The sequence below is a fragment of the Cuculus canorus genome, chromosome W (assembly GCF_017976375.1).
Source record: "Cuculus canorus isolate bCucCan1 chromosome W, bCucCan1.pri, whole genome shotgun sequence".
In the NCBI taxonomy this organism is placed as follows: domain Eukaryota; kingdom Metazoa; phylum Chordata; class Aves; order Cuculiformes; family Cuculidae; genus Cuculus; species Cuculus canorus.
The window spans coordinates 4818892-4841391 of NC_071440.1; the positions used below are offsets into that span (position 1 = coordinate 4818892).

The window sequence follows — 22500 nt, forward strand, 5'->3', positions numbered from 1 at the left end:
AACCAAATGAAAAAACAAGTGATGCAAATGCAGTCATGCACTACTTCCCCCAAGCAGAATGATGCCCAGCCAATCTCTGAAAAATGGCTATGTGCCTGACCAAACCTGCCTCCCATCAATTGTTATGACTAAACATTATGCTATATGGCATACCTTTTGGCCAATTTGGGTCAGCTATCCAGGCTGTTCCCCCAGCCAACTTCTTGCCCACCCCCAGCCTACCTCCTGCGGGTGAGCAGAGTGGGAAAAAGAGAGACTTTACACTGTACAAGTACTGCTGAGCAATAGAAAAAACATTAGTGCATTATCAGGACTGTTTTAGTCACAAATCCAAACCACAGCACCATATGGGCTGCTAGGAAGAAAGTTAACCCCATCCCATCCAGACCCAGTACAATCTCCACCCCTTATTCCATACCATGTACGTCATGCTCAGGTCCTACACAATTCAATACATCCTCGTTAACCACCCCCACCGCACCCCTCCCGCTTCCTGTCTGTACTGGTTTTGGTTGGGATAGAGTTAAATTTCTTCATAGTAACTTGTATGGTGCTGTGTTTTGGATTTGCGCTGGAAACGGTGTTGATAACACAGGGATATTTTAGTTATTGCTGAGCAGTGCTTACACAGACTCAAGGCCTTTTCTGCTCCTCACACCGCCTCACCAGCAGCAATCCCCGATGTGTTTCTCAAGGAGAGGAACCAGTTGGTCTGTTTCCATTGCTGTAGCCACTCCGTGGGGCATTTGCCACCAGTCAGTATAGATTGCTCATTCAGCAGTCTCTAGGGCCAGTTGGATGGCTTTCACTTCTACAAACTGACTCAATTCACCTTTTTCCTTCGATGGTTTCTGCGGCTTGTTGTGTGGGACTCCATACAGTAGCTTTCCACTTCTGATAGTTTCCCACAGTATGATAGGACCCAGCGGTAAAGAGCGTATTGCTTCTCATTTTCTGGTAACTTATTATACAGTGGGCCCTCTTCAGCACAGGTCACCTCCTCAGGCAATGCTCCGAAATTTCTGCCTTCTGGCCAGCCCACGATCTCTTCCAGGAATCCTGGGCAGCTGGGGTTTCCCATTTGAGCCCTTTCTGTGACCAGTGCTGCCTACTTACTCCATGTAGTGTCAGTTGCATGATGCAGGGGAGGGACACACACACGACACCCCCACTCCCTTTGAACATCCATCCCAGCACAGGCAGTCAAGGTACCAAGAGGAGCTGTGCTTCAGCACCAACTTCTTCTGAAAGTGCCTCAAACCCCTTCACGTGCTGCTAAATCTCTCTTTTTTTGAGTGTATAGAGCCTCAGATCCTCTATATCACCAGCTCCAAAACTCTAGACGTCGACCTTGAGTGTCTCCAGGTGCTTTCCAACGGGGGCTCCAGGTTGGGGCCATGCTGCCTGGCTGTGGTGTAGAGCACATTTTGCATAGCTGGTCCTGTCCGGTCTGGCCCAAGGGCTACCGCACGAACTGTCCCCTGTTTCGTTTCTTCAAAGGCTTGTTAATGCTCAGGGCTCCACTCAAAACTGTTCTTCTTCTGGGTCACTTGATAGAGAGGGCTTACGATCGGACGCTAACCTGGAATATGCACTCTCCAGAACCCACGACACCTACGGAAGCTTGTTTATCTTTTTTGTTGGCTGCAGGAGACATAGCTGTTATCTTATCGATCACATTCCTTGGGTCTGTGACATTGTCTACCTTGCAATATTATTCCCCCAAACTGGGTCATTTCTGCATGTCACCAAATCATAGAATCATTTCGGTTGGAAAGGACCCTTAACATCATCGAGTCCAACTGCAAACCTAACACTGCCAAGTCCACCACTAAGCCCTAAGCACCCCCTCTACAGGTCTTTTGAATACCTCCAGGGATGGTGACCAAACCACTTCCCTGGGTAGCTTGTTCCAATGCTTGACAACCCTTTCGGTGAAGGCATTTTCCCTAATATCCACTCAAAACCTCCCCTGGCGCAACTTGAGGCCATTTCCTCTGGCCCTATCACTTCCTACTCGGGGAAAAAAGACCAACCTCCACCTCACTAGGACCTCCTTTCAGGCAGTTGTAGAGAGCAATAAGGTCTCCCCTCGGCCTTCTTTTAGTCCTCCAGACTAAACAGGCCCAGTTCCCTCAGGCGCTCCTCAGAGTTCTTGTTCTCCATTCCCTTCACCAGCTCCGTTACCCTTCTTTGGACACGCTCCAGCACCTCAGTGTCTTTCTTGGAGTGAGGGGCCCAAAACTGAACACAGGATTCGAGGTGCCACCTCACCAGTGCCAAGTACAGGGGGACGATCGCTTCCCTGGTCCTGCTGGCCACACCATTTCTGATACAAGCCAGGATGCTTTAGTCCTCCTTGGCCACCTGGGCACACTGCTGGCTCATGTTCAGCCAGCTGTCGACCAGCACCCCCCAGGCTCAGGTCCTTTCCCACCAGACAGCTTTCCAACCATGCTGTCCCAAGCCTGTAGCGTTGCATGGGGTTGTTGTGACCCAGGTGCAGGACCCGGCACTTGGCCTTGTTGAATCTCATACAGTTGGCCTCGGGCCATCGATCCAGCCTGTCCAGATCCCTCTGCAGAGCCTTCCTTCCCTCCAGCAGATCAACACTCCCACCCAACTTGGTGTCGTCTGCAAACTTGCTGAGGGTACACTCGATCCCCTCGTCCAGATCACTGACAAAGATATCGAAACAAAACTGGCGCAAAACTCAGCCCTGGGGAGCACTGCTTGTGTCCGGCCGCCAACTGGATTTAACTCCATTTACCACAAGTCTTTGGGCCCGGCCATCCAGGCAGTTTTTCACCCAGCAAAGAGTTTGCCTGTCCAAGCCACGAGCATCCAGTTTCTCCAGGAGAATGCTGTGGGAAACGGTGTCAAAGGCTTTACTAAAGTCCAGGTAAACAACATTCACAGCCTTTCCCTCAGCCACCAAGTGGGGTCCTGTTGTCCTGTATGTGCTATGTGATGGCACTCAAGATGATCTGCTCCCTAAGCTTCCCCGGCACCGAGGTCAGGCTGACAGGCCCGTAGTTCCCTAGATCCTCTTTCCGGCCCTTCTAGTATATGGGCGTCACATTTCCTAAACTCCGGTCAACTGCGACCTCCCCAGTTGCAGAGCTCCAGTAGTGCGATTCGTCCCACCGCGTTTCAGTGGTAGTGATCAGATCATAGCTTTCTAGCTGCAGTGGCTTCCAGCCCCTCCTGCTTGTCACCCATGCTGCATGCATTGCTATTGAGGCACTTCAGCTGGGCTACCTACCTTGTCACTTTTATAGAGGCACGAGCTCTAATTCCTTTGAGGCATTTCACAGGGGTTTCCCTCTTGGTTCCTAATACATCAGCAGCCCTTGGCTCTTCTCTGTTGCTCAAAACTGCATCCTCTTCCCCCACTAAATCTAGTTTAAAGCTCTCCTTATAAACCTGGCCAGCTTGTTGGCAAAGACCTTCTTGCCCCACTTGGTCAGGTGAATCCCATGAACTCCCAACAGACCCAGCTTCTCAAAGGTGGATCCATGATCACAGAAGCCAAAACCTTGAGTATGGCACCAGCCACACAGCCAAGCACTCACCTGTTCAATTCATTTCTCCTTTCTGAACCCTTCCTCTGACTGGGAGGATAGAGAACACCATCGGTGCTCCAGATCCTTTTAACATTGCTCTGAGGGACATAGAGTCTCTTTTGATGGTTCTTAGTTGCCACGGTATCATTAGACCCTGCTTGGAATAGTAGGAACAGATGATAATATGTAGGGTTTGTCAGACTCGGCAGCCTCTCAGTGACATCGTGACTGAGAGGCTGCCTGGTAGGCAACAAACTTCTCACGCTCTTATCTGTCACGTCCAGCAATTTCTCATGTCACATTATTTTCCCATGTCCTGTTCAGTTAGCTGAACCTCAGGCCAGGGCCTAGTCATCTGCCTGCATGCCTTAGCATTTTTCACTTTATGTACAGAGTTTCTGCTCACCCTGAACAGAGGGGATGGAAAGAAAGCCTCACAGAAACAACTGCTAAACCCCAGATATTTCAGAAGAACGTCATCAATGTGAAACGGGAATAAAGAAGTGATTGATCAGGCCCGGCATTCTCAGAACATTGTGTCACTGCTAGTGCATTCTGTTATTTCACTAGCCTAAGTTTCCTGGCCAATAAAGGTCAAATTTTCTTATAGTACTTGTTGACTCTATAGGTCTGCATTGGCTCAGAAACATATGGGGTTCCTACTGAATTTGAAAGTAGCAAATTTGTTCCAGGAAGGCACTGCCTAATCTACCGTAGTGGAGAAGACCTAGGTCCTATCAAGTAACTGTAGAGCTGCGTCTAGTAGCAGCTGACACCATTCTTGGGGAACAAAAAGTGAGCCACCCTAACCATAAAATCAGGAGTGGTTTAAGGCAAATGCTTTCTGTCCTCGCTTTAGGCAAATCCTTTCTGTCCTCGCTTTTCACTTTTCTCAATTTACAGTTTTATTACTTGTTTTAATACCGAAAACATTATTTCAAAATTTGTTGAGCTTGGATGACCAGGATTGCTTCGGCATTTTCATTAAATTCTGTCTGTCTCTTTGTCAGTACTGCTCTCCTTAACCAACATCCTAGGCACTTGGAATGTCGGACATTAATACATTCCTACATGCACATCTTTCAATCTTGCCACGCGTTGCTCTGTATGGACAGTCTCTCCTCCCATCTTCTGGTGATATGCAAGTCCCTCAGCCTTTACCAGGCTTCCTAGTCAACGATGAAAGAAGCAACAAGGAAGCTAGTGAAATAATACACGCTTATTGCAAACTGACATGCTTCTGAGCAATTTCAGTGCTATTTCTGTACTCTGTCTTACATACTGTATCTCTGATACCTCAGTGTTTTGCACCAGGAGGTGCCGGTCCATTATGATCCCAGTAAGAAAGGCACTCGGACTCTGTAAAGTATCACTTTAGAATGCTATTTATTAGAGCTAACACTATAAGGAGAGAACAGCACAGACACTCTAATGTCCCTTTAGATGTTGGGAACCCCGAGCGGTTGTAGCGTTGAACGGGCCTCCAACCCACGTACAGCATGCTGGACAGACCCCATCCACAAAAGAGATTCTCCCCTTTTGGTCATTCAAGCTATTATAGGATTCTCTTGCAAGAAAACAAACCTGTTTATCGTTTCTACGATGTTTGCATGAGAACTCCTCGCTGCACTGTTAGATAAAGGCAAGGCCATGCAGATGGCTTAATCACTGATACCAGGTGGGAGCTGCCTGCGGGCTCCTCTGTTACAATGAGCTGGCCGAGTTTTTCCTGTGACCAAGGGATTTGTGCAGCGCGGCACAGCACAGGTTTGGGTCAACTCAGGTTAGCTGTACTATGGATCACTAACACCTCAATGTACAATGGTCCTCTGGTCAGGGTCACTACTACATTCCACCCCTTGAGCTACACGCAGCTTACCTTTCCCAAGGTTATTATAAATTACAGATTATACTAGTAAACCGTTCAGGTAAGAAAGTTTTGGGTTGGTTTGGTTTGATTTTAATGCACTGTAACAACTTTTGATAACAACCCAATGTAATCTATTTGCCAGGAACAGGGCCTCGTTGAATCTGCCCATAAAGCTGCTGAGGCAACTTTTAAGCTTACAGACTGCACACCGCTGTACAAGTTCGTGTTGTTTTCTTTATAGATGCTGGTCTTTGGGCACAGTAAGAAAAAATATCCATCTCTGTCACTGTCCTACTGCCTGATTAAGGATATAAGTTAAACCATACACATCTGTGGCAAACTAAACTGCCCTCATTTGAAAAAAACTCTAAACACATAATACAGCCCCTGAAGCTATTCGGCCTTATAAATGTATCCCAGAAAAATGAGTTTTATAATTGTTCTAATTATGTATCAGTACAGAGCCTGCTAATTAAACATTTTGGAAACGCACAATTCTCTTGCATGCATCATCGTGTGTTAAAACAAGTTTGTTCATGTCCCGAGATTGGCTGCTATGTTAATGTGTTATCTTTTGGGCTCAGATTTTCTGTGGTTTTTTTTGTTTGTAGTTTGTTTGCATTTGGGTTTTTTAGAAGGTAAATTCCCTTCCGTATGAAAAAAAAAATATATAGAATTAGAAAAGGATGCTTTGCAAATAAAGTAAAACTAAAAATATATCTGTGAAACATTCCTGTTAAAATATTATTTCCAAAGTGAGAGTGAAAAGTAGTTTCCCCAATTTGATTTTACAGCAATTGAACCTGGGCTGAACATTTTTAGAATTTACTTTAAACTTTTCATCTTGGAGTCCTCTTCCATATGCCTTATCTTCTTCCCTTGGTATGGCTCCATAGCAGTTCTATTGCAATAATGTTTTCTTCTACTTGGTGTACAGTGTACAAAGGTGTTCCTTAAGTGGGGCTTTTTGATACTATTTTAATCCAGTTAATATTTCAAAGAAATACTGTTTACACGCTACAGTTTTTAAAGGACTGCCTGCATAACCAAAGTGATGTATACCTCAGAGGTTTAACTCGAATCACAGGAAAAACCTTGTATTGTTGAAGTAACGTGTATTTAATTAGTCAAAGTGTTAGGATAATGAACGAATGAAACATGCTCTACTACAGAGTAGTTTCATCACTTACTACCAGCACTGTTGTGAGCACGGAAAGGAGAAAAGTCATGAGAGACTTCTGTTTCTTACAGTTGAAATATTTATGGAAGCACCAGTCTGGACTGGTTATGACAGCAGCCTTGTTAGACTTGACGAGCCCATCTTCCCTCCCCCTTCCTTTCTCAAACATCGAAGGATTCAGCAGCAGTGCAGGTCAAAAAGAATCAGGGTTAAGTAATCATTCCAATATGGAAGTCCAGGGAAATCTTAAAATTTGGTTGTGGGCTAATATTTTAGGTATACCTGCTTATTTCAGTCATAAGGAACAATACCACGAAGCAAGAAAAAGTTCAATGGAAAGAGACATTAAGCTAATTTGCAGGTTGAAAACACAAAAATCAGCCTCAATTTTTAAAAATATATTTTTTACAAATTGTCTTCATAACAGATCTTATTAAGAGCACAACGCTTGAATGACTGAACATTGCTCTAACTTACCCAAGCCCAAACCAGCCGAAACTAGCAGTGTAGAATTTTTTTCCACTGACAGTTAAGGAGTTTAGTCAGTTTTCCTTTCTGTTCTTAACCAGGATTATAGAAAGTAAATACTCATTATCAAATTTTCCTTTTAGATAAACGAATTGGTGGATGCCCGTGATGTCAGCATTGGAGCCTGGTTTGAAGCTCATATAGAAAACGTTACTCGAGCAACAAAAGGACATAAGAATGGTAAAGCTCAAGTAAAGAGTGGCAATTCTTACAAAAGGACTAATGGAAACTTAAGTCAAGATCATTCTAGAGAGAACGCAAATTATTTGGACAGTACGCCATCCACATCTTCCTCAGACTGCAGGGACACTGATGAAGAAGCTATTTATCATATCAAGTATGATGAGTAAGTGCTTCCGGTATTGTTTTGAGGACATCATATGTTATGATTTGGTGTGTATAAACAAAGAATTTTGTTGAAGAAACTTGGAATTAAAGAGAGCAAGTTCAGTATCGCAACCAAGGAAAAGAAATATTAAAAAGCATGACCTCTTTCAGTCAGATATAATGAATATCCTGAGAGTAATGAGGGTGGGGTTTTTTCCCTTTTATTCACCAGTTCCTGTGAAGTATTAATGTTGTCTTGACTTTATGAAACTCGGAATCCCTATCTCTAAGGAAGGGAAACTATGCATTGGATTTTTCTGTACTTGTTTTTCTATGTAAAATATAAGTTAAAATTTTCTTTAGAAACTACTCTGCTCATATTCGGTTCCTTCCATTGAAATCTAAACAAGTGTTTCATGGGAGCAAATTCTGGTGCTTGAATTGTTTAAATTTTGTTTTAAAAGTAATATTTATGCATGAGATGACAGGTCTGCACTTCACGTAGAGGTTTCTTGTAGAAAATCTAGTGAGTGGGAACATAAAATCAGTTCCGAGCTGGAGTGAGGGTACAAAGGGATTTTTTATTTTTAGTTTTTAAATCTGTGGTACAAGCAACTTTCAGAACCTATGACAGATATGCTGAAGTAGAGGCTTTGTGCCATAAACTCAGTGAGATTTGCAGGGATTTCTCATCACCAGCATTTCCACCGATGCACTCGCATAAATTGGATCCTAGCTTTTTAATGATGCCTCAATTGGCTGAAGCAGCTAACTAAGCTTCTAATCCAATGGCACCAATGAGATGTTTTTATTACAGAGAACTACAAAAGTACCATAGAATTGTTTGGTTAGAAAAGATCTTTGAGATCAAGTCCAACCATACCTGTCCACTACTGAACCATGTCCCTGAGCACCTCGTCTACCCATCTTTTAAATACCTCCGCGGATGGGGACTCAACCACCTCCCTGAGTAGCCCGATAACCCTTTCAGTGAAGAATTTTTTTCCTGATGTCTAATCTGAACCTCCCTTGTTGCAACTGGAGGCCATTCCCTCTCGTCCTGCCACTTGTTACTTGGGAGAAGAGACCAACACCCACCTCGCTACAACTTCCTTTCAGTAGTTGTAGGCAGTGATGAGGTCTCCCCTCAGCCTCCTTTTCTCCAGGCTAAACAGCCCCAGTTCCTTCAGCCGCTCCTCGTAAGACTTGTGCTCCAGCCCCTTCATCAGCTTTGTTGCCCTTCCCTGGACACTATTGCACTTTGGCATGTGAGATTAAAGGTAAAGGAACATATGTTTACTTTGCACAGAAGCATACTCAGTATTAGGCTTGTTGAGGATAAATTCAGGTTTTCAAAATATTTTTTTAAGTATCGATTTCAAGTTTTCTTGGATTTAATAATTACAATTTAAACCAGCTTTCTAGGGAAAAAAAACAAGAATGTTGAAGACTGAAGCTGAACATCTTTTAGCTGCTCGTGGCAATATTAGATACAACTTCTCTTTATATACTTTATACTTACCTTGGAGGATAACATAGCTTTTGTCTGAACGTGGAGTTCAAATGCAGTTTTATATCTACAACCATCATTTTTTTTATCCACAGTTATGTTTGTCCACACACACAAATACAAATAAATAAATGGCTACAGTGCTGAAAGCAAAAATTTACTTAAAAAGTTATCGAAATACCTAAATTCAGAACTTTCTCACAACTTTAGTCACCCAGTATCATTGAGATACTACGGGGTTTGCCTCTGACTTACACCGACAGCTGCTCAGATCCTCACTGAGATCATCTCAGTATCTAGACTGGTTCTCCTTCGCTGCTTGTTTTATTATCCAGTCTAGAAAAACTGTACACCAAGAAGGCTACAGCTGAAGGACAAGTCTGTTGTCATGTTTTGAGATGGGGTTGGGAACATGGAGTAGACCTACACTTTGTCTCTGAGACTTCGTGTTATGGCAAAGATTGTTTGATACCCAGCTGTTGTGGCATGTCCAGCCTGACAATGCACAAGCACAAAAAGAGGGGGAAGGGGGGAATCAAGCATTCATTTTCTTTCTGTTTACATCTGGAACAGACTACTCAGTGATGTTTATTCAAGAGATACTGGAAAGCTATTCACCCTTGATCTCAACATGAAGACCTCCAGCGTCATAGATCTAGTTCTTTGGATCAAGCTTCCTAGTACAGGTCTATTTCTCCTAGCTGTCTTCAAACCCCAAAGATCCATCAGGTCTCCACTTAAATGGAGATCTAGAGCTGAGGGGTTTGGTTTGGGTTTAGGTTGGTTTTTTTTTTTTTTTTTCCATTTGTCCCACCAGTGTTGACACTGGTCGATTCAAGAGGAAGTCGAATGTTGTCTGACATAATATATCTCACATAATATATCTCCATAGTCAAAAACCTTAACCAGCTTTATTTATACTGGAGCATGATTGTGTTTTTCTTAGTGGGGGGGCAAAGTGAGAAACAGAAGGCCTAATGCTGCACAATACTGCAAATATTGACATAATATATAGTAAAAAACCTTAACCGGCTTTATTGCTTTATTTATACTGGAGCCAGATTGTGTTTTTCTTGGGGGGGGGGGAAGAGAAGATCATACTAAGAGGTCCTACCACCGTTTTCGATTTCATTACAAGTTCTTTTGTGATTTTAGAAGACACCATCCTTTTTGAGGGACTTAGCGAAATACTTTCCTGTTTCTATTTGGTGTCTGATTTTGTTTTGCTACCAGTCACTATAACTTTCTGCTGAATTCTGACAACACCATAAGAAGCATCTCAGCATTATACAGGCTATGACACCTAAGATTATCAATATAAGAATTCCTACAAAGATTTGTTTGAGCCATTTCATATCTGGCAACCAGGATGTAAGCTTTTCCCAGATTTTCTGAAATCCATGAGGTGTCGTCCAGCGAGATCCTATACCTTATATCAGTTCTTTTCCAAATTTCACCCAAGTCTGTTTCTATTCGCTTTTCCTTGTTAATACAAGAGCAGCAACTAGCATTTATTACTACACAAACACCACCTTCTTTGGCAGTTAGGAGATGTAGTACCATTCAATTTTCTAATACAACTTTACTAAGGGAGGATACTTATATTTGCAAGTGACGTATGGCATCTATTGTTTTCAATTTGTTCTGTAGTGGCTGAGATGTTAACAATTGCCTTTTCCAATTCACTTACTCCCAATTGAGGGAAGAACCATCTAACAAAACTATGATATCCTGTGGGCTGTTCGATTAATGGGTTCTTTATGCTGTAAACATTTGTTTGAGCCATTTCATATCTGGCAACCAGGATGTAAGCTTTTCCCAAATTTCCTGAAATCCATGTAAGGTGATATCAGTTTTATTTATACTGGAGCATGATTATGTTTCTCTTGGGAGGGAAGAAGATCATACTAAGAGGTCCTACCAACCTCCTTGTAGGCACTGAATGGCTGCTATTAACTGCCACCACCACATCCCCCCACCAAGTTCTTCCTTTGCCCAACTGAACAAGCCCAGGCCCCCAGACTCTCCTCACTGACCACATCTTGACAACCGTCTTGCCAGCCCACATTCAGCTTGCTGTTCACCAGGACCCTGAGGTCCTTTTCTGCAGAGCTGCTACCCAGTCAGTCACCCCACAGCCTGTATTGTCACCGGGGGTATAGTGGGTTAATCCTGACCAGCAACCAAGTACCCACACAGCCACTCGCTCACTCCCCTCTCCCACAGGACACAGAGAAAGTAGAAGGAAGGCGAGAAACTTGTGCGTTGAGATACAGTTTAAAAGGTGAAGCAAAAGCTGCATGCTCAAGTCAAGCAAAAAGAGGAATTCATTCGCTATTTCCCATCAGCAGGCAGATATCCGGTCACTTCTTGGAAAGGAGGGCCTCAGCACACAGTAACGGTCACTTGGGAAGACAAATTTCATAAGCATGAACAACCCTCCCTCCCCTTTCCCTGAGCTTTTATTGGTGAGCATGATGTCACATGGCATGGGACATCCCTTTGGTCAGTTTGAGTCAGCTCTCCCAGCAGTGTCTCCTCCCAACTGCTTGCACACATCCAGCCTACTCACTGCAGGGGCAGAGTGAGAAACAGAAGGCCTTGATGCTTGTACCTGTACGCCTCCCCCCGCAACCGGACCTTTTCCTGTAACACTGATTAAGGGATAACCACCAGTGGCGGTCATGATTGATGTGACTGGTCTGATGGCTGCAGCCAGATCAAGGTGGATTTGGGGAGACAGGTAACAACACAATAGCCAAGGGCTAATCTACAGCATTGAATCTTGTTAAACCACTGTCATATTTACTAATCAGACTTTGTTAAATTGCTGGTTTATATAAATGAAAATACTTCTGCTTCTCTCTTGTGACTGAAGTGCATCACTCCATTTGAGACCATGCTGCACAATTACTGTTCAGCAACAGCCAGAATACTGGTGTGTTATCAACACTGTTTTGGTCACAAATCCTGAACACAGTACCATATGGGCCCGCTATGAAGAAAGTTAACTCCACCCCAGCCAGACCCAATACAGGGGAGTTAAAATGTGAGGGGTTAGTCCTGACGTGGACTTATTTCTTTAGCACAATACACTGCTTTCTGTTTACCTCCCATTTAGTTACAGCACCTGTATCTCTATCACATCCCTAAGACTCTTACAGCAGTGATTTACATATTGCTCTGATAATATTTTATCTACATCCAGCTGGATGGGAGCAATCCTTCTCAGTTTCCCTCTTCTAGTTAATAGTACCATGAGATCGACTGCTGGATCAATCAAACCCTATCAAGAAAGCTTTCAAACTCATTATGAAGGTTACAAAAAAAAAAATAAAATTACATAACAAGTGAAACTTTATGAAGACTCTACAACTCTTGCTTCACTGATGATTCCCAGCTGTGCCCTAAACGATCACCCATCCATGTGGACAAATTCAGCTATAAGATCTTGTTATTTGATGTTTTAAATTAAGACACACCATACTAACATAATGGCTGAAATACAGATACTCTAATTAGTTTGACCATTGACAGACTTACTTCAAGAATCACTACTTACTACAGGCTCATTTTCTCTGCTTCTCAGGGAAACTGTTTTCCACAAATAGCCAGAGCAGAGACCTAGTAAGTTCACAGAAGTAGAAGCATGCTAAGCAGGATTTGATTAGTATCAACTTGTTTTTAACTCAAACATAAGCACAGTGATGCAGTGTAACTGATAAAGATATAAGCATTTTTGTGCCCAGGAAGAACATTATTGCATTGTTAGTAACAGACCACATGCCTCATGTTAACTGTGCAAGATCATACAGTTAGGCTAGTTATCAACTTACTATAAGAAATAGCTGTGTGAACCAGAGCTTGACATTAGCTTAAGACCAATGCTGTTTGCATCTGGCTTCATCACAGCAACATAGGTTTGTCTACAGCCATCTCTTTCAACACGCCCTCACAAAACCTGGCTTTCATATGTATTGTGGAGCAGTAACATGATTGCTCAAAATGCAACCAGCACGCAACAAAACCTATTTGTTTCCTTTTGGGTTTAAGTACATTTCAGATTGCAAGTTTACACTCTAGTTGTGAATGATCACCCCTTGGTGATAGTAAACATTTCTCATGGTTGTTCCTCTTCATACAGGTATATGCTTCATGTGCTATAGGGCAGAAATCTTGCTCCATCTTACATTACTCAGCTTAAGCTAGCATTGCCATGCTCATTTGTGGTAATAAGACCCATTTTAAGACTCAAGCTCCCTAAAAATACAACATAACTGATACTGCTTTTTTTCCTCCATATAACATTTATACCTCACTCTAATACTCAAGCACTGTACATACCTCATTTATGTAAAGCAGCTTAAAAGAAGTTACACCTTTCATCAGCAAAAATACAGCCCAAAGCAATCTCTTTGGATAAATACGTGCCCCAGACTGATGAGAGGAAAAAGCATCAACTCACAGGAAAACTTTTAACCAGTGGGCCCCAGGTGTAGATTAAGAAATTCTTGAGATATCAGCTATAACTGACATCCTTCTCTGTAAAAAGCTGTTTGCAGCACATAAAAGGACTAGGACAATAAATTCACGCACAGCTCCAATACAAGGGAGTAAGGAAGTACGGGAAGATGCAGGCTTCCGGGGCGCCCCCGCCCCACCCCCGCATATTCGCATATGAAACTCCAGGAAGGATTCTAACGAGTCCTCTGTCTCTTTTCTTCTGGTGGATGGAAAGAGTTCCGAGTCCACAGTCTCTGAAAACCCTTAGTCTATGATGTGGCACCTAGGCCTTGGAAACCACTTGCAGTGCACACACAGAAAATGTTTTCCTTTCCCCAGATGGAGCACCAAGAGGGCAGGAACTCAGAGAAAACACCTGTATTCTCTTGCCTGGTCGAAGAAGCAAAGCTGAGGATTTCCTCCCGCTCACACCCCACTGTCTGCTCTGTCACTTAGGTGCGATAAGCTGAAGGAGCGTCCCTCGGTTTCAGTGACAAAAAAGAAAAACACAAAGGGACCTCATTAGTACCCACTCACTACTGCTGGGAGGAGGGGAGGAAAAGTATAGAAAGAAGCCAGAGTTTGGCCCAGAGCCTTTTATCATGCCGGGTAGCTTGTTTTCCCTCCTTGCCCCTCACTATCTCCGAGGCTCAGTGAGAGGAGAGAAAACAAAAGCCAGAGATCCCAGTATGGGAGGGGACAAGGAGCTTTGCATCCAGTTGTTACGTCCTGACCGCCCACCCCACAAGTCGAAGAGGGGGCGGGCGTCCGCTGGAAAACAGTGGTTTAAGACAAAATATGAGGAACCGTTTATCTGCAGTTTACAGCACAGTCCTTGACATCAGTCACTGAGAGCAGAACATAATGAAGGGGAAGAGAAAATAAAAAGAGAAGCTCCCCTCCACCCCTACCCTCCAGGTCTCCACCTCACCTGTTTGCCCCGGTAGAAGAGGCGCTGACGGTCGGGGCTCACACAGAAGGTCTTCTGGATCTTGTCCCGCAAACATTCAATCTTGGTGAGACGGCTCAGATCATCAATAGTATGGGTCTCAGTGCCGTCTATGGTACGAACTTGGATCCACATAGTGTGCACCTTCCGCTATCTCAGCCACCCGCGGTGAAGGGAAGGCCTTGTTCTCCGAGTGCGTGATAATAGAAGACAGAACAGGCGTTTCCCTCACTTTGTTCAGCTCAATGGTAGCAGGTTTTTTGAATCTCGCCAAACAAACACGAACCTCCCTGCCCACAGACCTTACTCAGAAGGGCACGGAGAGTAAAGGAGACCTGACTCAGTCCTCGTCTACTCCCCAAGCAAACCCCGTAATCACACAAACAGAACCGTAAGCTCTCCAAGCCAGCACAGCACGAGGCAAAATCTGGCAAGAATCGCTACAGGCAGATCTAACAAACATCCCTAGGAACCACCATCAACCTTCAAGAGAGTGTTTACTAGCCGCTACCGGTCTCATACAGAGGTCACAGCGCCAATAGCGATCTCGCGAGATCTCTCAGCCGTAAAGAAACGACATTGGGAAGTGGGGGGAGGATAGATAGCATCATCCCCTCTCCTTCCGCATTCGGCTTTACACAAAGTCACGCCCAGCCCCGCCCCGCCCTTTGAGCATTCTCAGTCCGGCATCTTTTTTCCTCCTGCTCGGTAGTTGTATCAAGGACTTGGGGGAAGGGGGAACGGTTTCGTGCGCGCGTAGAGAAGCGGCCATTATAGTTCCGTAGATCCTATAGGAGCCGGGTGGAACGTCTTCTCATTTCCTCACAGGGCAAAGCGTCTCTAGTCTCAGGCCTGCATATTATACCGATGACGTAGGAAGTGATTCTCTGCTTCCACCTTTCCCTTTCAGACACACACAGATTCAGTACCCAGCATGTTATGTGTCACAGTGACACAAAAGCATAGACCTGACATGGCATAAATAAAAAGCAAGTAAAACTGCTTTGCATCCACTGATGAAATCTAGGCCCCAATGTTTCCCAGTACAAAAATGCCATCAAAACCTCAGTTCAGCCAGATTTAGTTCTGCCTAATAAACCCAGAATAGATCTGTCTGCTCTTATCGTATCAGGAAAGTGCAGGTGTGGGCCAGGACAAAAACATCAAGCCTCCTTTTTTAACACAGATCAGATGTGTGGGTTTTATTAGCTACATTTTTGCTGAAGGCTGAGTAACACTGAAAAAATCTGGACTTTTCATGTATACTGGTAAAATGGTACTGTAAAAACATCTCTGATGCTATACTCGGCGAGATCCAGCTTATGGATATAGGTCTCTGTGATACACTACCTGGGAGCATTGAATCCTATGGTTTTGGGCGGAGTTTGCAGCAGCTTTGTTGTCTTGAGTATTACTACTGAGACCGAGATAACAGACTATTAGAGACTACATTAGAGACTGAGATAACAAACTAACAGTTTCCAGATGACAGAGATGTGTCCTTGTGACTTTTTTTGTATCAGGATGATATCAAAGATCCCTGCATATTAATTTTAGATCTGACATAATTTCCATTGGGGCCTTGGTTAAGTTACTTTTAAGGCCTGATTTATGAGTATTGAGTACTTGCAAAGGCAGCTGAAATAAATGAGAGTTGCTTAATCTTCCCAGAAATCTGTTCCATGCCTTTTTATCTCCATTGTTCCATCTCTGTTCTTAAGATAACACACACCTTCCCGTAACTATGCCTACTACAACAGGGCACCTGAGTGTCAACATTTAAAACATTTAAAGATAACCAAAGCAGAGGAATACAGTAGGAATGTGGTGTCTTCGGCTTTGCCATAGTTCCACTCTATCACCACAGTAAAGGGAACAGAGTTTCAATATAATCCATAATAATTTGCCAATCTATATAATTTGCCAATCACAATCTTCCTCATGAAGCTACTGCTAACAACAGAATGTGTCTCTTTTCTAGAATGGGGAGAAAAAAAGTTCTGGAGGGAATCTGAAATGGGGTCAGTGTTAATGGGTTAGAAGAAAAAGAGTCAGTATTTTATGGGAGCCTATGTAGAAAGCACAGAATCAGCTTTCTGGAATAGGAAAACACCTTGTGCTTGAGAGACAGAGACTGAAAGAGGATCAACCTGCTACAAAACTGTATCTGGAAATCCATTACCTGATTGGGGATGTAAAGAAACAGAGATCAGGCACAGGGGTTACTGATTAGAAAGATCATGTTGCTATGGATTGATAGTAGGTGGGCTGCTTTGTAACATGCAAAGTGGAACTAGAGACTAGAATATAAAGGGAAAGACAAAAGGTAGAAAGTATTTGACTGGTAGTCTGTGAGAGGATGTGAAAAGGGGAAGTTAGTGGGGAGGTTAGAGGAAAAAATTAGCTAGCTCTTTAGCAGGTGATAATGTCCTGATGGAGTATGCTAGTGAGAAAATTATATACTGATTAAAGAGAAATTAATTGAGCAGCATAGAATGCATTATGGTCTGGAATAAGAGTAGCAGACACTAATATATTAGCAGAGAAATTACAGGATGGGCAGATGAGATGGCTGAACCATCTGATGTATTAAGCGGTATTGCAGTTAGGTAGCAGCAAAGATGAAGTTTGAGACAGTAGAAATAATTAATAGAGTTGTTTTCTTGCAAGAAAATCTTACAATACAAGTTCCAACACACAAAAAAACAAGACTAACCCTATAGCTCAGGAACCATGAGTGGGAGGAGAGAGACAGAGATGGTTTTAGAACATGTTCTAACCTGTCACAGTGAGACAAGGCTCAACTCAATCGCTTCACTCAGTACAAGTGGACGCGTGTTCAAATATAGATGTTTTCTTACCCTCAGTCAGAAAAGGTCAGTGTGCAAGAGTGAACAGTAAGTTAACATCAAATTTCATGTGAAACTGAAGAAATCTGCAATGGAAACTTTTTTAATTATTGACTGAGGCTTACGGTGAAGAGATCCCAAAGATCAAGTCAGTGCTCAAAGGAACGTGATTTTTGCCAGTAGAAGATGTGAAAACACAGAACGCCAAACATCCTCAACAGCCTTTCTGAAAATGATCTGTAGAATTGCTTTGAATGTTGACAGCAACATCGTGCAGCTGTGTGTCAAATCAGAAGGGAACTATTTTGAAGGTGATCGCAGCTGATTTTGTTAATTTGTTAAATGAGTTACAGGCACAGTCTCATTTTTTTTGTATTGGACCTTGTAGCTTGAATAACTGAAGAGGGGGACCCTCTTTTGCAGATAGAATCATAGAATCACTAGGTTGGAAAGGAACCACTGGATCATCAAGTCCAACCAATCCTATCAATCCCTAAACCATGCCCCTCAGCACCTCATCCACCCGTCCCTTAAACACCTCCAGGGAAGGTGACTCAACCACCTTCCTGGGCAGCCTGTTTCAGTGCCCAATGGCCCTTTCCGTGAAAAATTTCTTCCTGATGTCCAGCCTGAACCTCCCCTGGCAGAGCTTGAGGCCATTCCCCCTTGTCCTGTCCCCTGTCACTTGGGAGAAGAGGCCAGCTCCCTCCTTTCCACAACCTCCTTTCAGGTAGTTGTAGAGAGCAATAAGGTCTCCCCTCAGCCTCCTCTTCTCCAGGCTAAACAACCCCAACTCTCTCAGCCACTCCTCGTAAGACTTGTTCTCCAGCCCCCTCACCAGCTTCACCTCTTCTCTGGACACACTCCAGAGCCTCGAAATCCTTCTTGTGGTGAGGGGCCCAGAAGAGAACACAGTACTCAAGGTGCGGTCTCACCAGTGCCGAGTACAGAGGGAGAATAACCGCCCTGGACCTGCTGGTCATGTTGTTTCTGATACAAGACAAGATGCCATTGGCCTTCTTGGCCACCTGGGCACACTGCTGGGTCATGTTCAGTCGGCTGTCAACCAACATCCCCAGGTCCTTCTCCTCCAGGCAGCTTTCCAGCCAGACTTCTCCTAGTCTGTAGCACTGCATAGGGTTGTTGTGGCCCAAGTGCAGGACCCAGCATTTGGCCTTGTTAAACCTCATGCCATTGTTCTCAGCCCCGCGGCCCAGCCTGTTCAGATCCCTTTGCAGAGCCTCCCTACCCTCCATCAGATCCATGCTTCCACCCAGCTTAGTGTCATCTGCAAACTTGCTAAGGGTGCACTCAATGCCTTCATCCAGGTCATTGATAAAGACATTGAACAGGGCTGGACCCAGTACCGAGCCCTGAGGAATCCCACTTGTAACTGGCCTCCAGCTGGAGTTAACTCCATTGACCACCACTCTCTGGGCCCGACCATCCAACCAGTTTTCAACCCAGGAGAGTGTGCGCCTGTCCAGGCCAGAGGCTGACAGTTTCTGAAGCAGAATGTTGTGAGAAACTGTGTCAAAGGCTTTACTGAAGTCCAAGAAGACTACATCCACAGCCTTTCCCTCATCCAGTAGTTGAGTCACTTTGTCATAGAAGGCGATCAGGTTAGTTTGGCAAGACCTGCCTTTCATGAACCCATGTTGACTGGGCCTGATCACCCGGTTCTCTTGCATGTGCTGTATGATAGCACTCAAGATCACCAGTTCCATGACTTTCCCTGGCACTGAGGTCAGACTGACAGACCTGTAGTTCCCTGGATCCTCCCTGCAACCCTTCTTGTAGATGGGCACAACATCAGCCAGCCTCTAGTCCAGTGGAACTTCCCCAGTCAGCTAGGAACACTGGAAGATGATGGAAAGGGGTTTGGAAAGCATATCCACCAGTTCCTTCAATATTCTTGGGTGGATCCCATCCGGCCCCATAGACTTGTGGGAGTCTAGCTGGGCAAGCAAGTCTCTAACCTCCTCCTCTTGGATCATGGGAGACTCATTCTGTTCCTCTAACTCCTGGGTTTGTACACAGGGGGAGCAACTTCCCTTACTATTAAAGACTGAGGCAAAGAAGGCATTAAGTACCTCGGCCTTGTCCTCATCCCTTGTCACTGTTGTTCCTTCTCCATCCAATAGGGACTGAATATTCTCCCTAGTCCTTCTTTTCTTGTTAATGTATTTGTAGAAAGATTTTTTATTATCATTCACAGACTTAGCCAATTTGATTTCTAGTTGGGCCTTAGCCCTCCTGATTTTTTCCCTGCACGATCTCACTTCCTCCCTGTAGTCCACCCAAGACGCCTGTCCCTTCTTCCAAAGCTCATAGACATTCCTCTTCTTTTTGATGTCTCTCAAGATCTCCCTACTCAACCAAGCTGATTTTTTCTCCCCCGCCAGCTCCTTTTCCGGAACATGGGGATGGCTTGCTCCTGAGCTGCTAGGATTTCATTTTTTAAGAGCACCCAGCCCTTGTGGGCTCCGTTGCCCTTAAGGACTCTCTCTCATTGGACTTTGCCAACCAGCCTTCTGAACAGTCCAAAGTCTGCCCCTGGAAGTTTAATGTGATTGTTTTGCTAATCTCCTTCTTCATCTCATGGAGAACTGAAAACCCTACCATCTCATGATCGCTTTGTCCCAGGCGTCCTCCAACCGTCACATCCCCCACAAGGCCTTCTCTGTTCACAAACAGCAGGTCCAGGAGGGCACCCTTGTTGGCTCAGATGGGGTGTGCATGGAATGCTGCACATGTGTCAGAGTCCTGTTTGATGCTACACAGATAGTAAATGGTTTGGGATATCTGGCTCTTACAACAAGGGTCCTAATTATGTCAGGCAGTGTATGAGAAAGACATTACCCACTTCTGCTTACGTTTCCTTCTTAGATGCTGGCCAGTTTTACCATTGGTTCCTAATATAATATTGCCTTAACTTTATTATAATGGATATATGTATGTATGTCTCTGTATTTGCACATAGCAGATAATTTTTAGGCTTTAGAAACATCAATATCTTCTGTATATGTATCATAACACTGGGTTTCTATTCATAAACTGCTCATGTTATATACGAATACAACTTTCATTCCTGTTATAAATTAGCAATACTGACACTTTCTGTTTTCAGCATTTTATTTTTTCCCATATTAGAAATACTTCAAAAGAAGAAAATTCACCTTGCAATACCTTAGTTTCCTGTATACTTGTCATAATTTTTATTCTATTAAATTTTGAGTAATATTAATTTAGTTCATAAATATATAAAAACCCTCTAATGTATTAGCTAAAGGATTTTTATTCCTAAAAAAAGTTCAGTTTCTAGAAGAAAATAAAGTTTTGATAAGCAGGTAACAATTATAGTTTTCAACTTTTCCCCACATTTCAGTTTTAAAGAAAAAATATTTGTTTTCTTTTTCCCCCCTATTTCCACATTCATTGAAAAGGTATATCTAGACTAAGTTCAGTCATCATCATTTGCGTTTTCTCTGTCTAACATAGATCTGCTAACAACTGTTTCAGGGATGCTAGCTGTGGTATAATTTTTTTGGTAGATATCGGAGTAGCCCATCTGAGATAGGTGAAGACATCCATAAGAAATAAAATACTCCCTGAAAAACTATAATTCTCTGTCTTTTTATTTATTTCTTCTTACTTTTTAACTTTGTTTTCCCCCTTTTTATAGACAAAGAATGTAGACATCTCAATAACTCAAATGGAAATGAAAATTACCTCCTTTTCAAGTATGTAAAATATCTCCTGTAAGCTGAAAATATTTTTTATTTATTTTTATTATACTGCTGTCAGCATTTCATAAAGATTGAGAATCCAGATTGGGAATTATTTACCGATGGGAACAGTTTTGTGGGAGCAGGAAAAAGGTTGTCAGGGTATGTAGTTACCACAATAAGCTCTGTAGTAGAAGCTCGTGCTTTACCATCAACAACCTCTGCTAAGAAAGCTGAACTAGTGGCCCTAACCAGGGCCTTGGGTTTGAGTTAAGGCAAGAGAGTCAATATATGGACAGATTCTAAATATACCTTTGGAGTTGTGCATGCCCATGGAGCCATATGGAAAGAGAGGGAGCTTTTAACAGTACAAGGGACTGGGATCAAGCATACAGAACAAATTCAAAAATTACTAGCCAGCATTCAGAAACCTACAGAAGTGGCTGTTATGCATTGTAAGGCACATCGAATATTGGATTAGGAAATCAATTGGTTGATAAAGCTGCTAAAGAGGCTGAAGAAACAGGCATCATTGCTTTTGTGCCAGAGAAAGAGATACGGTTGCCAGAAACAACTCCTAGATATGATAATAAGGACCTTAGATTGATTAAGGTATTGCAGGCAAAAGAACAAAATTGTGGGTGTTTTGTCATACCCACCGGGCAGGCAGTAATACCTCCTTTTCTTTTTATTTCTCCCCTGAGCTGGTGCTTTAAATGGGGAAAGAAAAGTAAATTTTATTACCGCAAATTGTCTTGGAACTGTACACAAAAAATCACATGTAATTTTAGCAGGGGCAGATGTAATAACAACAGCCTCCCCTTAATTATAAAAAGAGCATGAGAATTACAAGAAGCCCGGATCAACACTTCCAGCTGTTCACAGGCCCAAGCACCAGCCCCCGAGTACAGCGTATGGGTATTGGGAAGTGGGCTTTGGAGTACCAGATTATCTTTTACTGAAGAAAATACACCTGTAACCTTAGGCCTCGTGACACTGTGCCCTATTTGGAAGCAAAGCCCCATAAACCCTCGGTATTGGGGAAAAACCAAAAGAGCCACTGATGAGGATAACTGGCAAGGGCCGAGCACATCCACCGAGGTAGGATTGGGATTACAGAGTTTTCTACTCCTGGGCTTAACTGCACTGGAAAATCGGACTCTAATTGAAAATCTTACCTGGCAAGTGGAAACAATGACCAGTTCTGTTGCTAAAGGATTCGAATTGATCAGTCAGCAGGTACAGGCCAATATGAAGGCAGTATTACAACACCGCCTGATTTTAGATTTATTGCTGGCCAAAGAGCATGGAGTCTGTGGGGATCTGAAACTGAATACAGATCATTGTTGCATCCATAGCTCAAATGTAACAGAAGATCTTAACAAGCAGCTAGAGTGAATTCAGGCTATTGCCCAACAGGCTCGGGATCTTAGAGAGAATGCAGAAAACAATTGGCTGAACAAATTCGTAAACCATGTAGGTGGAATATC

General features: G+C 43.5%; 1 protein-coding gene across 1 annotated transcript in view; it reads right to left on the reverse strand.

Annotated features, from left to right (window-relative positions):
• The window catches only part of LOC128850277 (E3 ubiquitin-protein ligase UHRF2-like), a 95654-nt gene extending 81086 nt beyond the window's left edge, over positions 1 to 14568 (reverse strand). The window contains exon 1 of the mRNA XM_054053293.1: positions 14416 to 14568. Within this exon, the coding sequence (XP_053909268.1) occupies positions 14416 to 14568 (153 nt within the window). The remainder of the gene's footprint in view (positions 1 to 14415) is intronic.
• Positions 14569 to 22500: the final 7932 nt, after the last annotated feature.